The following is a 16,687-nucleotide window of genomic DNA, read 5'->3' as shown; positions in this document are numbered from 1 at the left end:
CTGGTGTGTTTATTCATCTAAAACTTTTTCAATGTGTTTAAAAACTCCACCACAGTATTTGGATAGTAGCCTCACAGACTCACATTTGCACTCACTGCATATACAGTGCATAACAGAAATCAGTCAAAAGTCATGACAGCTTGCCACAATTTCAGTAACTGAATTCTGACAAGTGACTTTGGATTTACCCCAGAAGCTGCCAAATCTGCAGGAATTAAAAATTCACAATTCACCTCTAATGTGTGGATATTTTGCCCTCTTTGAGTTGCATCTGTGAATGGAGAGAAATCTATATTCTCAGTGTAGTGATACATTTCTAAAGCACAAAGGGGAACTTTACATCCAGAGGCATGTAAAGTGTGATAATTTCAATTAAGCTCATGAAGCTATGAGAACTTATGCCAAAGGGTTTGCATATGCTGGCTCAAAGCTTGCTGCTGAAGATGATATATATTTGCTAACCTAAGAATGCATTTACCACTGTCCAGCAGCTAGTTAAGAAGATTAATGACTTCTTTGAAGTTCCAATTAAACTCCTTTATCAGCAAGAGGGACCAAACAAGTTTTGATTTCAAAAATACTGCTTAAGAAAGAAGACCAGGGCTGCATAACACTGACATTTTATTAGAATTCATCTGTAACAAATGGAACTTGTGTCAGCAAAGAACTGAGTTTCATACAGACTTTCTTTTGCCACCAATGTAACGAAGTAAGAAAATAAAAAGCACGCCTTTCATTCTGTAAAACATTTACGCGTACTACTAATTAGAGGTAATTGTATCTTTTTTAACAAGCCATTTTACAAGGTAATTTTTTAAAGTTTTTTAGTCTATGCATCCAAAACAAGAGCAAAGAACACAAGTTTTTATTATCTTTGTAAAGACACTCCAAGCTTGAATGGTAAAGCCACATAACGGATGGTTATAATGAGACCTGCAGCCTTCTGATATCTGTGGAGTATCAGGGCACCAAGGAAAAAAAAAAAAGAAAAAGGAAAAAAAAAAGAAAAAGAAACATAAAGAAAAATGGGAAAGAATAAAAGGAGAAAAAAAAGCACTTTTTTTTTCCTTTTTACATGTTCTGTGTCTTTTAAATACATACAAGTGGATTTTGTAAGCAATTTCTTACAGATGGGTTCAAGTTATTATTGGGTGTAGAATCAATAGGGCAGTGCATAGTACAAAGGTGTATATATAGAAAGTGCAAATCTCCTTAGAGGGTCACTCCTTTCCCCAGCCATCTTCTCCACTATCTAACCACTCAAATAACATTGTAAAAAAGAACTAAATTAAACTTCTGTATAAATCATTTTTATATATTTTGTGTTTTTTTTCCCCATTACAACTAATTACAAAATTAGACATAACTACACATACAAACGTAAATAATAGCACCGTACTGGTTATGCTGATGAAATAAATTTTAAGCTTGGAAATGTATGATGCATGTAGACAAAGATGCTCACAATTTAAATTAACTGTATAATGCATATGTTAGAATACAGAAAGTGGAATGCACATCAATGATGCTAAGAGCTATCCTAAGAAACATAAAACCTGAAAGGAGTATTTAGTTGTACAATGGTTTTTCTCACAATTTGGCTCTGCTTTTTTGTATTTCTTTTACTCCCTCATTTTCGTTGGCGCTTGCAAAACAGTCTGCTAGGGAAAATGCACAGATCTTTGTACAGATCCAACGTGCAGGAACCTTCCTTAGTCTATGTTTTCAAAATGATACTTTATTTTGTATATCAGATTTCCTGTATTTGAGTTGAAGAACATGACCACACTACATAACCTGGAACTTCAATAACCATTTCAATGTATAAATCAAGAAAGAAGAAGAGAAGGAAGCATAGTGCATATTCTCCTCTGGTTCAGATGTAAGTTATAGAATCTCATTCTGAGGTAGCCTTCTATAGTACTTCTATTACATATATATATATAGATATTTATTCTTCTGTTTTGATTTTTTTTTGGTTTGGGTTTTTCTTTTTCATTACAAAAGTGCTCAAATACAACTGCTGGAGTTTGGTTTTTCGTATTTTTTTTTTCTCATAGGAGTGGGAAAATTAGAAGTGGAAAACAAAAAAATGCTGAAGCCACATTGAGAAGCCACAGCAATGTTCCTATCTGAAACCTCAAAGAAAGCATTCTTTGATGCTGATGTACTGACAATGGCAGAACACATGATGACCAAGGTCAATGTAAATGGCATTCTTGAGTCTCAAAAAGTACTTTGTGCTGTTTAGAGAATTTTCCTTTATTCTGGAATAAAATCTGTCAATCTCCAGTATGTCATGTGGGCTCAGTCTTGCTAGCCTTACATGAACCTCCCCACTGAAAGCAAGACTTTAGCAATCTGTTGACACAAGTGAACGAGCAGGACTTGGACCAAAATAAATTTGAAGAAATAAAAAAGAAAAAAAAAAAAAATAAAAGAAAAAAAAGGAAAAAGAAAAGATGCATAAGGACTGCTGATGTCAACTACTGCTACTGTGCTGCTACATCTCAGCAATGTAAGATAACAGTATAACCAGTGACAAAGTGGGTTTGAAAAGCCAACCAGAAATAGATTTCCAATTTGTGGGCTATTCTGTTATTAGAAATATGGAAAGATAAAGGGCCTTGACTACCTATGTGTTTTGGGTTATCATTTATTACCATCCATACTTTATTAGAAACTGGAAATGCATATTTTTCAAAATTGTTTGGTACATGTAATAAAGTGTTTGAAAAGAACAACAGAGATAGAAACAAACTAAACTAAATACAAATAAAGGCTAACTTAAAGAAATACTATTCAAAATAGGCATCAAATATAAGGCACTCTAAATGTAAAATTAAAATAAACCCCAGCATCCCCAAACAATGCTGTATGCCACAAAATGTTTGATTTCACAGAGCAATGTGTGTTTGGCTTTGCCCTGTTACATACGATAAATGTAAATTATATAGCACACACTATAGACAGTATACTATTGAATACAATTTTAAAACATCTTAATACCTAGTATATTACAACATTCTCCCCTCCTAAAGGGATATGCACTGACCTTTCCCACATGCACACCTCCTACATTTAATAATATGATTTCTTATTGCACTATAGTGTTACAAATATTGAACTTCACTTGAAGCCTAAATCACATACCGTGTGTGTGTGCATGTGTGTGCTCTGTATGTGTGCATGTGTGTGTGTTCAAGTGGAAATGTGGATAGAAGTATTATTTGGGATAGAGATGGCGTTCAAATATCAGTGATGTGCATTCCTCACTTCCCTTTGAAACGGAACTTTATGGACCTTAAAAATGCAGAGATGATCAAATTGTAGTTTGATATAATTGCAGTATATGGAAGAACTTCCCCAATGCTTTGAAAAATCCAGATACGTAAAGATTGATATGTTTATGTGCATGTCTGTGAATCTGTATCTGAATCCATCTGTATTCTCTGCAACTATACAGAGTTAGAAAAGGGTAGACAGTCATACATACATATATATATATATATATAAAAGAGAGAGGGTGTGAGTGTGCATGTGCCTATGTGTGCGTGTGTGTATATGTGCTAGCAGCATCTTTATACTTTGCGCCTCCCTGTTGATTCCAAAAGAAACCAAAAAGCCCCATTTTGATTTAACTGATAACAATGAGCATTTTCTTAAAGGAAAAAAAAAACCCAAATAAAACTACAAAATTAATATCTAACAACATTGTGGTACTGTAGGACTGCACAAAAATGTGCAAATTTTCAAAGTATCTAACATTTCTACAGCACAATATTACAGGTAACAGTTCTACAGCTTAAAAAAAATCTACATTTTTAAACAAAAATATTAACAGTTATGCAACCTTTTCTTTAATTCACTTCATTGAATGATAAACTCTTGTTAAAAAAGGAAAAAGTTTACACAGTTAAAAATGAAGCATGGGTCAGCAGTATCTTTACAATGCTAAAAAACTAAATCAAGGACTTTCTTTTTAAACATTCCCACATTTTCCCTAAAGTGTTACGATGAGCAGTATGATGGGAAAGGGTCATGTTGAAGTGAAGAGTTCACTTTGTTTGAAAAGCCAGAACCCAACCTTGCAACAAACATCTTGCACTGAACTGCAGTTCTCAAAACTCCTCTTTGCAAAAGCACGTAATCCTGAATAAGATGACCACTTTTTCTGATTAATTTCCTCTTCCTTTTAACTTCAACCAATGTTGAACCCTTGAGGTATCTGTAAATGATATCCTTCAGACGCCTCAGTGGGTAGAATTCTTTTATTATGGTTAGGTTATTAAACTGTGAATTCTTGGTCCAGATGGAATACTTCTCGTTGGGTGGGGTGTTTTTTTTTTTGTTTTTTTTTTCGTTTTATATATCCCCAATATTTTTGTTCATTTGTTTTTTTTTCTCTTTTTTTTTTATTTTATATATCCCCAATAATTGCTCCTTAGCTAAGAGTTAAGAAGTACTTCTAAAGCACATCGTATGGCTCAGAAGCGGCTCTCTGGATCTTAAAGGGCCTGCAATAAAAATCCACAATGGGTTTTTATGTTGCATAGTGATCAAAGCTGCCCAGATACTCCAGTGCGGCTCGATAGCAGAACTGGTATTGATCCTAGAGAAAGAAAAATAGAAAAAAAACAAAAACAAAAACATGAAAAAGTCAGCTTGTTGGTTGGTTTCTAGTTTCTTTCAAATAATAGTGAATATCTTGTAGCTACAAACAAATACACTGCAGAGGCATCTGCAGTTCAGCAATATTCACTTGCTGACATCAACAGAAAACCACTCTGAGTTAAAACCGATGAAGATAGACGCTCATTTAATGCAACAACATTTCCCACAGAATGCAGCTTCTTTTTGTGCAGAGGTTATACACCCACTACTGACAGTCTGTTATTCTGGATTAAAACAGTATCAGTATGAAGCTTCCTTCTGATAGGAACATGCTCGGATGCTTTTCCGCCAAGTATTTGAAAACAAGTAGCAAAATATACAATGAATTCTACAGCTAATACAACACACTAAGTAAAAAGGTCCATCACAGCCTTAATATGGAATGCTGTATGGAAAATCGTTAGTTTAAAAGTCATGTTAAGAAAGCAAGGAAATCCCAGCCTTTCAGTAATAAAGGCTTTGATGGAGATGTGAAGATACCTTGGCCTGTGGCAAGAAAAGGGCCTAAGAGGAAAATATGGAGCTAAAGGACCTTATTTACATAAAACAGAGTTCATTTCACCTATACCTGGAAGCAGAGAGCAGTTTAGTATGGTGAGAAATTTGCTTATACTTCTGATGAAGTCAACATTTGTCATTTTGTGCTATTCTCACCTCCATAAAGCAGTCCTTTTGAACATTTGTTATGTTACACACTTATACTAAAATGGCACATCTGTGTACTTATTTCCAACTGCCTTTCTTGGCTTAAATGGTATAAAGTGAAAAATAAAAAAACAAAACAAAACAAAACAAAAGCAAGTTGCTCAAAAATACCAGGGAGGTCTGTTTATTTTTCTCATAGTGTTATGTGATAACTACACAGGTTGCAGTTGTTAAGATCACAATTAAAATTCTTTTGCAGACCAGGAAACTAATCAGATACTTGCTTCACTGAGGTGGTGTGATTACTAATAGTTTATTTCTGTCAGCTGTGATAGTTAGAACAGTGGCAGAATACTTTACACAAATGCCTGGATTTTAAGTGTATGTGTGGTCTACATGGAAGTGCTTTGTTTAGTAAGGATTAGATTTCCTGGCAGTTTATAATGCTCAATGAGATTTTTTTTTGCCACAGAATCCTGGAAGAAATGTGTACACAACACTTCTGCTTTCAGCAGTGGGGATGAAGGGTAGCATAATAAGTCAAAGCAGGGGAAGGGGGCATATATTGCAGAAATTAACCCCGCATTTGTCAGGTAGGCTCAAAGAAGCATAGTCTTCTGTATACTGTAGTTATGTCTTAGAGCCAAAATGACAGAAAGCAGTCATTTTTCATTTTGCTTATCCAGAAGAATGATGGTAATGGAAAAGAAATGGAATTAACTCTTCAGTATGGTCACAGTGATTTACTTGGCTAACTGACAAGATTAAAAATAAATATCTGTATTTTTCATATAAGTTTTTATGAAGTTGTCTTCTTAAAAGTAAAACTACCCAGCTTCCACTGAAGAAGTTTAATTTTCTTGTGGAAAATAACATAACTCTGGGGAATGGTTCTAAATTTCACAGACTTAATTTAAAGGCTGGTGTCAATCAAGTTATACTAAATAAAAGTGTGATCTAAAATGTTTCCCTTCTTTTGCCCTTCTTGTTGGTTCTCCTAACCCATTGACTCTGACTAAGTCCAGGTCTTCTGCTCAGAAATTAAGGCAAAAATAAAGCACAACATTAAATGATAATGTTTAAGCATTCTTTATGACATGACAGAATTCCAAGCATACAGGCCCAGGTAACTGGTTTATACTACTTATCCCTTTCTTTATTTCTCTATGCCACACTTACTAGCATAGAAATTATTTACACTATAGTTATCCTGAATGTTGAATTGACCATTATGATTTTCAGGCCAAAGAGCCACTTGCTTGGTGACACAAAGTTAAGAAAAACATGAAAATAATTAAGTGTCAGTCTGAAGACATGATCAAGACTTGGCTTTCAGGATCAGTGGATCCACCTGCAAAAATAATTTGCCTGCTTCTCTACTACCACACATTTCTGCCATGGAACAAGGATCAAATAAAAATGTGTGATGTTTCACAAATGGGTTTTCTCAACTACCCTAATTTAGGATCCACTATTCAAATGATTTTTTTCTTCCTTATCTTGCAGTAACTACTGCAGGAACAGGAAATAGTCCTTGCAACACCTTTATGGTAGATTTTACCCTGGGCCAATATATGACTTCAGATATACCAGTAAGCATGTTTTATACAGTCTCTATCTGTGCATTTTTTTGCTTGCACAAATACCACTTCTTTTCCACCACCATTGCATATGGATACTGTTTTGCTCACCTCTGTCTGTACCATGGCTGGCCGCTGTGTCCTTAACATTTTGACAGTCTGGAAGATGTCTACAACACCTTCGTATCTCATTCTTTCCAACACAATGCTCAGGGTTATGAATACTCCAGTCCTTCCAACACCCGCACTGTTGAAGAGAATGAAGAGAAAATAAAAGGAAAAAACAAATGTTAAGTGACAATTAATGCTGAAAGAATTGTCTGACAAATTCTTTGTGGTTACAACACACCATATGTGTACAAATTTCTATATGAGGAAAGGCTCACTAAGCAAAATTCCACAGCAAATTACCACTTTGCATTCAAAAGAATAACTGCACTCAAGCTAACTTTACATCTACTGAGCACATCTTGACTCTCCAGTCTTCCTTGCAAAGTGACCTGATTTGTTCATCCAGATATATAATAATCAGTGCATGGTGAAGACAAATGTTAACATTTATTACCAATAACATACATTGGAACTGACAAGAGAAAATGAAGCCAAAATGCATTTTACTGCTTGCTTTACTTTAGTTCATCATGTATATATCCTGTTTTGTACATCTTCACTGTGTTATTCTACCTTCTACTTTGAGTTAGAAGTATGGAAGTTCATTTAATATTGAGCTTGTTTATACATGCTCCAATTCAAATAATGGACAGAGAAAAATCTAATTTCAGGTATTATTCAAGTCTGGCAGTCTGGATCTTTGCTGTGCAATGCTGATATGCATTTACCATGTTTGTCTACATTAGTCTTTAAAAGCTTCTTTGAGTGTATATGGCCAGTTTGCTCTCTGTTCTGTCCTGGGTTTCTGCTAGTATCTTTAACCTTCAAGATGGGATGGAAATTCTTGCCTTCAAAAGAGCCAATAGCTGTTAGCTTTTAAAATTAAACAAACACTTATCCATGAGGATAATTCTTTGCCAATGAGAGAGGTAACTACTCAGAAAAAAAAAGATTTTCTAAATCTGAACTTCTATGGATGGAAACTAAGCACCCTGTCTTCTCACTGTTGATGCTAATAATTTCACAATGTTGTCCCCAGCCAGATAACCTTGAAAAGCTGAATATTTATGAGACCTATTCACCAGACAGATGAATGGAACAGCACGAACAGGGTTAGAACTCTTGAATGTTCATATGAACTCTTAAGAACTCTTGAATGTTCATATGAACTATGACAGAAATCCTGCAAATTCACGAAACTAGTGTAGAAATTGAATGTTCAAACAGTATGACGGCATTTTAGTGTTTGGTCTAGGTGAGTGCACTTCTAGGGCTATTAGGCATATGCAGCTGTATTTATCAATTTTGCATGGGCTGTGTGCCTTCAGATTGCTGAAGCCAAAGGACAACTGACACACCACTTGAAAGAATATCACGTTGTCACTGATGATTTACCTATATGGGATAACAACAGTACTGGACATCTAAGGCAATTGTAGTGTAGGGTACCTGATGAAGTAAATTAGACAGCTAGTAATTCGAAAACATCCTGAAAAACCCTGGATCCTGCTCATTGGAATGAGCTTGAACTTAACAGACCTGCTGACAGTGTGATCTAAACTAAGCCCAGAAAATGACCAGCAGAATGAAGGCAAATTACCATTGTACATTTTCCTTATTCCCTACTCTGCCATTTAAATATAAAAAAACCCCAAACAAACAAAACCAAAAAACAAAACAAAACAAAAAACCCCACAAAACCCAAAAAAACCCCCAAAAGCCCCCCTACATCTGTGAGGATTTCTGGTCTCATACATTAGATAAATCTCTGTTACCTTAAAAAAATTACTCAGAAATCTCCAGCAAAAAGAAGAAATTTATTTGTTCTCTTGTGTACTTAAAAAATCAGCAAGTATCTGGAGACACTACTTAATAAGGAAGAGACACTAATATGGAGAGATCTCATGCTTGCAGATCCTAACTGGTCATCACATGTAATATCTTGAGAAAAGCCTGTAGGAAATGGATCCTGTTCCCCATAAAGTGGCAAGCATACTTTAACACTGGAACCATTCCCATCCAAAACTGCTAAGGATTTCTAGAGTAAAGTTAAAGAAATCCTTCATGATGCATTATGACTCACAGTGATTTGTAATTTAAACTAGAGACCAAAGTAAATATGCTTCAATGAACTATGTGTATGTATTGATTTTTCATAAGAGAGATTTTATTACTACAAATACATCTTGAATGCATTCTGGGAATGGTCCCCACTCTTGAGCTAAAAGCTGGAATAAAAAGTCTATAAATGTCTCATATTGGTAGAAGAGAACATTTTGCTCTAAGATGAACAGTCCTTTGCTCTCTTAAATAGTTTTAAGTATCTGCCTCATGAGATTAGATATTTTTAAATTCAACACACTGATCTATTTGGAAAAATTCTAGGGAAAGAGAAAATTTTGAATTGTGGATTGTGGAAGTTTACTGTGTAACAGAGAAAGCAAGCTTGTGAAAATTGTGTGGAGTGTGAAGGAGACTCAAAGGAAGTGACACTAGGGGAGTTTTAATTCACTGTAAAATTCATCATTATTTCAATAATTCTGCAGAGACTAGGAAAGTGCAGGTATCCAGGATCTTGGGCTTCCTGAAAGGAACAAACTTACTAATTTGCTAGGAACACTTCTTACTCATGTAAGTTGACTAACACTGGCAATGACGATTAGCATTACCAATCCCTAAACTGTCATTACAAAAATGATAAAGACATTTAAAAACCAAGTTATTATTAATTACACTGGATTTGACTTTGTTTCTAGCAAAGTCAATGGCAGAAATCCACAATTCTACCATGAAAGATTATATCCTTTTGGGAGGGATATATAATGTTCTGTAAGCAGTATTCACTGTAGTCACAAGTCGACAAGTCTGCATGGTACAAAGAACCTAGAAGAATAATATCACTTTGCTCTCTTATCTGCATAAAGGCATAAATATTGCTTATTACTCCTGTCCTCTCAAAACTCATTAATGTTGAAGAATAAGGCTTATTCTTATCTGGGTAGTCCTTTATATCCCTTGTGTAATGAATCCCAACCAGTGCTCTGCAATGCTGTTCTCCTCAGCAGGCCATAAAAAATTTTAGGCACACAAGAAAAGTAGCATTCAAGTATTCCAATACATTTATTTTGTCTGTCTTTCAGATCAGGGGATCATAAAGAACTCAACTTCTGTTTACTCCTGACTTTGGAAAGATGAGAATTTCTCTTCCTCTGTTCACTAGGCTCTAGTGAATTCATTCATTTTTCTTCCTGATAGTATTGGGGCACTACTTGGCTTGCAGTAAGGACCTGCTACTTGTGTCAGTATTTTGCATCCATGTTATATAAATAATAACATTTAATCTACAAAAAATAATTTCATATTACAAAAATGAGGATCTAAAATCCTAATGGAATTTATTGAAAACAATTTATTAAATAAGAGATAAAAGATAAAGATATTATTTTTGGCCATCTGCCATAGACTCTAGAATACTGTAGAGAAAATAAATAAAAAAAAAAGAATACTGAAAAGCCCATGCTGTATTATTCATAACCACTGTGCATGCTGTTTTGATCTGCATATCAGTTGCAAAGGTATTGAGGGAAGTCATCACATCAAAAATGAGCACTAAGTTCTGAACTTAGAACTCATCAACTCAAACCTCAATTATTTTTTTGACAGGCAAAATTTCTAAACACCATTCCTTCCTATTCCATTCCTTTCTTGAGATACCTACCTTTTATTTTTGCCTCATCTTGATTGCTTCTTACACTGATGTGTAACTAGCTTGTTTGCAGCTAATAATTCCCCCAAAGTACAAGCCTCACTTTCAGTTTCTGATAGAAAAAATATTAGATGTAGTAGCCTGTGATAAGGCTCTTCCTGTGCCTTCCGTGTGAGTACTGACCAGACTGCTTTTACACTGCATTAGAAGCATTTGGAAGTGAAAAAGTCATGTGTTTCCACACATTTCTGAAGAACAATTTGTGTATAAATGGAATATCACAGAACAATTCTTATTTCATTAAAGCAGTACACTGTGTTCTTTTTTAGATCCTATATTTGATTACATTTTATGATAGTTTACCTCTGAAGTGTTGTTTAAATGCACACATTCACCACAATCAGCAATCAGCTTTGGAAAAAACCCAAATCTGCATATAATTTGTTTTAAGCTTTGTTTACTTACCTGCAATGAACAGAAATTGGTCCATCCTGACCAAATTGCTCTTTTGTTTTATGCACTTGGCCTATGAAGTCAATAAATCCTTCTCCAGACTTTGGCACTCCTTGTTCTGGCCAGTCAGTGAACTGGAACTGCCTCACTGTTCGGGACTGACCATCCTTTAACAGAAGACATAAATAATCCGTCACAAAAGCATGTTGCTGTGGCTTCAAGTTGGTCAGCCAATAATCATAACGACAATCACAAAGTAAGGATGTTGAGAGGAGCTGGGGATCACATTTATGGAAACTCTTTCAACTGCAGTGCTACTGTCTGAAGCTTTTGTATCATCTCCAAAGTGTTATGGTTAGCTTCACTAACAAAATTGCATGGATTCTCTCCCACACTGCATAGGAGAGTTGTCTGGCATTCTGATAGTGTAAAGAGTGTGCCTGAGGCCAAAGGCATAACAACCCCCCGGGGTGCGTGACTCTTTCGGTGTGTTATATTTTGAATCCTGTGGACTACAAATGCCTTTATGTACAGATCAGGTAGAATAAGGTCATCTAATCTGACTTTCCATTTCTGAGATATGCTCAACTACTTCACAGAAGGAATATCTTTACTGATAAAACTTGTTTAGTCATTGCCCTCCTTGCAGATGTTATCTTTAATAGTAAGCTGCTTTTTATGAGGTGAACATTTGTCCTGGAAGAAGATGAATTGTTGTTCAACAACTTTCCCTTCAGAAAGGATTCATTTAATTCATTAACAGCTTGGAGTTAGTTAAAATTGGGAGGAAGGGCTTCCTTTCTCAAAACAAGCCTCTGAAACTCTACAATCTCCATGGTTAGGAATACTAACAGCATTTCTCTGAAGTGCAGAACACAGCATCATAGTTATTTTTATAATGAAGCCACTGGAATTATTAAATGCCAACTTGTGCTGTATACCTATTTAATGGAAAAAAAGTCAAGACACAGAAAAGATGCAATACAAATGGATAAAGCAAATTTGTTCTGCATTTTCAGACATTGATGGTTTTGACACTTAATCTGCACAGCTGAAATGTTCAAAATCAAGGCAATATGTGCTACTAATCTTAAATGGTGTCTCTAGATATCATGTTTACTAAGCACCCACCCTGTCATGTCTTCAATATGGTATTCTAGTAAGTGAAACTCATGAAAAATTGAAATTTCTTCTAAGTAAAAGTCATGAAAAATTGAAATTATTACTGGAGATTCCCCTCAAAAAGCTGGAAGTTATGCTGGAGGCAAGAACAATCTTTCTTCTTCCTTGGACCACAAGCTTTCAGCTGTTACAAACCTTTGAAATAATATAGAAGTTATTTTAAATAAAATCAAGGGAAACCCCAAAACTCTGTGCTTATATTTCCTCTGATTCGGTGGGATTTTCCCTCCTGTGTCTCAGATGAGTGAGGAAAATAGAAAAAAATGTGTGTGTGTACAAGCAACTACTACATGAGAGGACTCCCATACTGTCTACTTCCACTAGACCACTGTAACAATTCAGTTGTCTGTATCTCTGAAACACTTTTCTCCACTTAAACAAATAAGCTATGTTTGAAAATGTCCACCCAATTTGATGTGGGCAACAACACAAAGAACTAAATGTTTACTCCCAAAATGTTATTTCATTAACACAAACAACTCTGATAGTGGTCTCTGTAATCCCATTTTCCTCCAAAAAACAAATAATGAAATTGCATCCTCCTGATAGCCTTAGACACATCATACAATTTATCAAGAAGACACAAGTACAGGTTGATTCCCTTCAAAATAACCTTCCATTCTTCTAAAGTAAGGGAAAAAAAAGCGGAAATTGGACTTACTTGCAATATGTTGTTATAGAGATGGAAACTCTTCAGCAATTTATGACTGTGGTATGACTTAAACTAAATAACAGTAACTTTTTCCAGGTAGAAAAAGTAAGAAATACACTAATTTACTCAAGTCCAGTCTGTCACTGGAAATTTAACTGTCATAAATAGATCTAATGGGATCTTCTTTTTCAGTGTGTATATATCAACTGTATTGGTATATTTCATGACTTCAGTATCTCAGTATTCCAATGCAAGTTTGCAAAATGACAGTAACGTCTGTTTTTTAATGTTATTTAATGAGCAGAGAAGTAAAGTTACTTAGTCTGTGTTAGACTAGCATTAAAGTATATTTGGAACTGATCTGCAATTTCTTACAGTTCCCTCTGCTACTGACATTATAAAGAGTGTTGATTTCTTTTAATGAGATTCTTGCCAACAGCAGTCCAGATACAAATGCCAAATTTTATTAAAATTTTTACTTTCAAATACTGTGACAGTTTGTACAGTTAATTATCAAAATAAGTACTTTCAGATCCCTATGAGGCACAGAGGGCTTTTAATGTATCTTCCTATTTAGTGACTGACTGTTTGGATTTATTCTTCCTCCTCACAGGGGATATTCAATTGTCTTTTGATTAGGCTTTAGAATTTATAATACTCTCTTACAGCCATCACAAATAGCTTAGCCTTAAATAAGACTGGCCTAACATATTGACCTCTTGAGTTTCCAGAGAAAGTGAGTACAAAGCAGCCAGAAGCAATAACTTGAAACAGCTACAGAGGTCAATTTCATCATAGGACAACTCACAGTTTGGTTTCAGAAATAACAGAGAGTTCCACACCAGACACTTTGTGCTGGCAGCTACACAGGCGTAGTGCCTCATTTTTTGTCCCTGTGGAACAACTGGTCATCTTGGCTCTGCCAGAGCATGATGTAACAGTATTGTAACACTGGTATTGTAACAGTACAGATGGATTTGGAGATGACAGGGAGAGAGGATGTTTGCAATCACTCCAGTATTTACTCTTTGAGTGCAACAATTTAGTCAAATGATCTCAATTACTGGGTGTGACAGTCACAAAAGCCTAACTACCAGAGGAAAACTATAATGTACATTTTGGTAAGTATTTCCCACTTCTTCTAGTAAATTTGGAAGGAGTAATATTTTTCCAGCATAACTACAAAATTTAGGATGGCGCTGTAATCTCACCGAGGAGTTTAGCAAAATTTGGACCATCAAGATAAAGAGGTTTTTAAGATTTGAGAAGCAACAACATATGAGAGTAAAATGACAGACCAGGATTTTCAATGTGCTTAATGCTTTCTAGAAGAGGTTTATTAATATCATGTCAAATAAAATTAGTTCTGGCAAAACTAATTCTTTAATTATTCGATCCTTTTTTACTGGTTTGATAGCTGTAGGTAAGCAGACAAATATTCTACTTCAATACCAAGTCTTGAAAGAACTTTTTAAAAATATGTTTGGAGACACTTTAATTACAGCTATGGCTTTTCTGTTGTAACTAATTTCGTGATCGGAGCTTTGTGAGCACATCACATAATAATTCTTCCAACTTGAGACAGATTTTTAATAGGAAATCAATTAAAACTATCAGGATGTTTGCAGTGAAATTGTATTTGACTATCTCTGCTTACAAGTGTGTTTAAAGACTGATACTAGGAGCCTGTTTTCCACTTTTCTTAAGCACAAATAGGTTAGGAAAGCTATGAGTCATATGATCCTTACTACATTTCAAAAACAAATGAAAATCAAATCCAATGTATCTATAGTTTCTTTACAAAAAATATACACCTAAATCTCATCTGCCAAACAAAAGGTTCATATGCTGACTTGATACAATACTAACAATACTATCCAATTTTACTTGAAGTTCACATTAAAAGCAGTAGTCTAGCTAACCATGAGGAAGTCTAATATTTCAGATGCCGACAGGCAACTCTGATTAGCCACTCATGTTATTCCTGGACAGTACATCCTACTATTTTGGTTGAACAAATATTATTCCACGGTGTCTAGAGAAACAGAGGCTGACAGTACGTTTTCCGGCCATGAAGACTGAAGTGCTAGAAATCAAGTCTGAGAAATGCCAAATATATATTAAAAGTTTATGTATGTTTTATCTTATATGAGTACTCAGTTTTGGGCTCAGGAATTCAGATAAGAAATGAAGTATGAAAATGAGGATGCCAAGGTCACAGCTGCATGTATCTACTCTGGAGATATACTACAGAGCTGAAAATATGCTATATGAAAAATCAAATTATAATGTGCAAAGCTTGTCCAGCTTTTCATATGAATGTCATTTGCTCTGCAGTTTTAAAATCTCAGTGTATTAACATTCATACTCACTCAGCCTCAAGGGTGGCTCAAAACAACCAAACAACACTCTGTGGTAAAAATTGTACCCAATAATGATCAAGGGAAAAATGAGGAAAAAGAGAAAAATGGTCCTCAAATAATCCAATGTATTTTGGCACAAATAGTTCAGAACTATAAAATTGTGCTGCCCAGATGTTAGATCTGAATGAAGTCAATCATTCCTGCAGAAAGATCCCATTTATTTAAAAATAACTTCATCTCCTTTTTTTAAGTTGCATGTAGAAAGTGTATCTTCTAGGGGTTTTTTAATAATAAAAAAACTTAAAAACACCCAGACACAGAAAAAGAAAGAAATAGACATTTTCTTTTAAACTTATGGGAACAAGTGTAAGGTTATGTTGACTTACCCTTGCATCTGTAACCTTGAATTCCCTCAGAATATACTGTGGCATGTTGTACTCTGCCATTGGATCTACCACAAAATACTGGTATCTGGCTGAGCGCTCTGCAGGCCAGTACTGGTGGCATTTTTCCTATGAAATAACAAAGTAAAATACATTTCCTATTACTTGAGACCACTACCATAAACTAGTATAAACCATTTTTTACTCAGCTAAGTACAATATTCATGGAAAGTGCCAATAGTCACAGGAACATGAGCTGCTCATGTTGGTGTAGAGTAAAAAATTATTTTTAATACTGCATTGCAAACGGTTTCTCATTGGTCTCTATATATCTGAATTTGCTTATATTTCTGCTCAATTTTATTGTCTATCAGTGACAAGAGCTATCCTTAAACTAATTTGCAATGGTGAATTTTTGTTTCAATTTAAATCTTGATACCACCTTCAGTTTTCTTCCTTTCTTCTTGTTGGAGCAAGTCCCCCCAGCCTCAGTCATGACTCTATCTCTGCATCCACTAGCCATGTCCTGCATAATCTCTATTCTCTCAGAAACATGTCACAACTCAGATTTCACTTATCATATGCCAGCTTTCTCTTGACATAATCCTGTCCAGATAGGAGACTGCTTCATTCTTTCCAGTACGCAGAGTACCAATGAAATGAGTTTAGAACTGTAAACTGGGGGCTGAAACTTTAATTTACAGCACAGAACACACAGAAGACATTCAGATCTAAAAAATACCACACTTTAACATTTTTACAAGGAGATGCAGCAAAAGTGAAGTTTCCAAATAAGAGATGTTTCTTTTTCAATAGACAGCAATGGTCTCTCTGCACACCTTGGAACATCAGCATGCAAACCCACTTGCTGAAGCCAGTGTGTCCCACAAAAGCACACCATGTCTAGTTTGTCTATTGCAACACATCAACAGACAGGA

The 16,687-nt window shown here is 35.1% G+C and overlaps 1 protein-coding gene across 1 annotated transcript in view; it reads right to left on the bottom strand.

The window, feature by feature from the left end:
* Window positions 1–604: 604 nt before the first annotated feature.
* The window catches only part of PTPRD (protein tyrosine phosphatase receptor type D), a 317,656-nt gene continuing 301,573 nt past the window's right edge, over window positions 605–16,687 (bottom strand). Inside the window, exons 34-37 of the mRNA XM_066180841.1 lie at window positions 15,753–15,878; window positions 11,182–11,336; window positions 7,011–7,146; window positions 605–4,612 (exon numbers count right to left, since the gene is read on the bottom strand). Coding sequence (XP_066036938.1) covers window positions 4,544–4,612; window positions 7,011–7,146; window positions 11,182–11,336; window positions 15,753–15,878 — 486 coding nt within the window. The 3' untranslated portion in view covers window positions 605–4,543. The remainder of the gene's footprint in view (window positions 4,613–7,010; window positions 7,147–11,181; window positions 11,337–15,752; window positions 15,879–16,687) is intronic.

The sequence above is a fragment of the Chamaea fasciata genome, unplaced genomic scaffold (genome assembly GCF_029207755.1).
Source record: "Chamaea fasciata isolate MVZ Bird 193981 ecotype frontalis unplaced genomic scaffold, bChaFas1.0.hap1 SCAF_4, whole genome shotgun sequence".
NCBI lineage: Eukaryota > Metazoa > Chordata > Aves > Passeriformes > Sylviidae > Chamaea > Chamaea fasciata.
The sequence above is the reverse complement of the archived record's forward strand: the minus strand, read 5'-3'. Positions and strand labels throughout refer to the sequence as shown.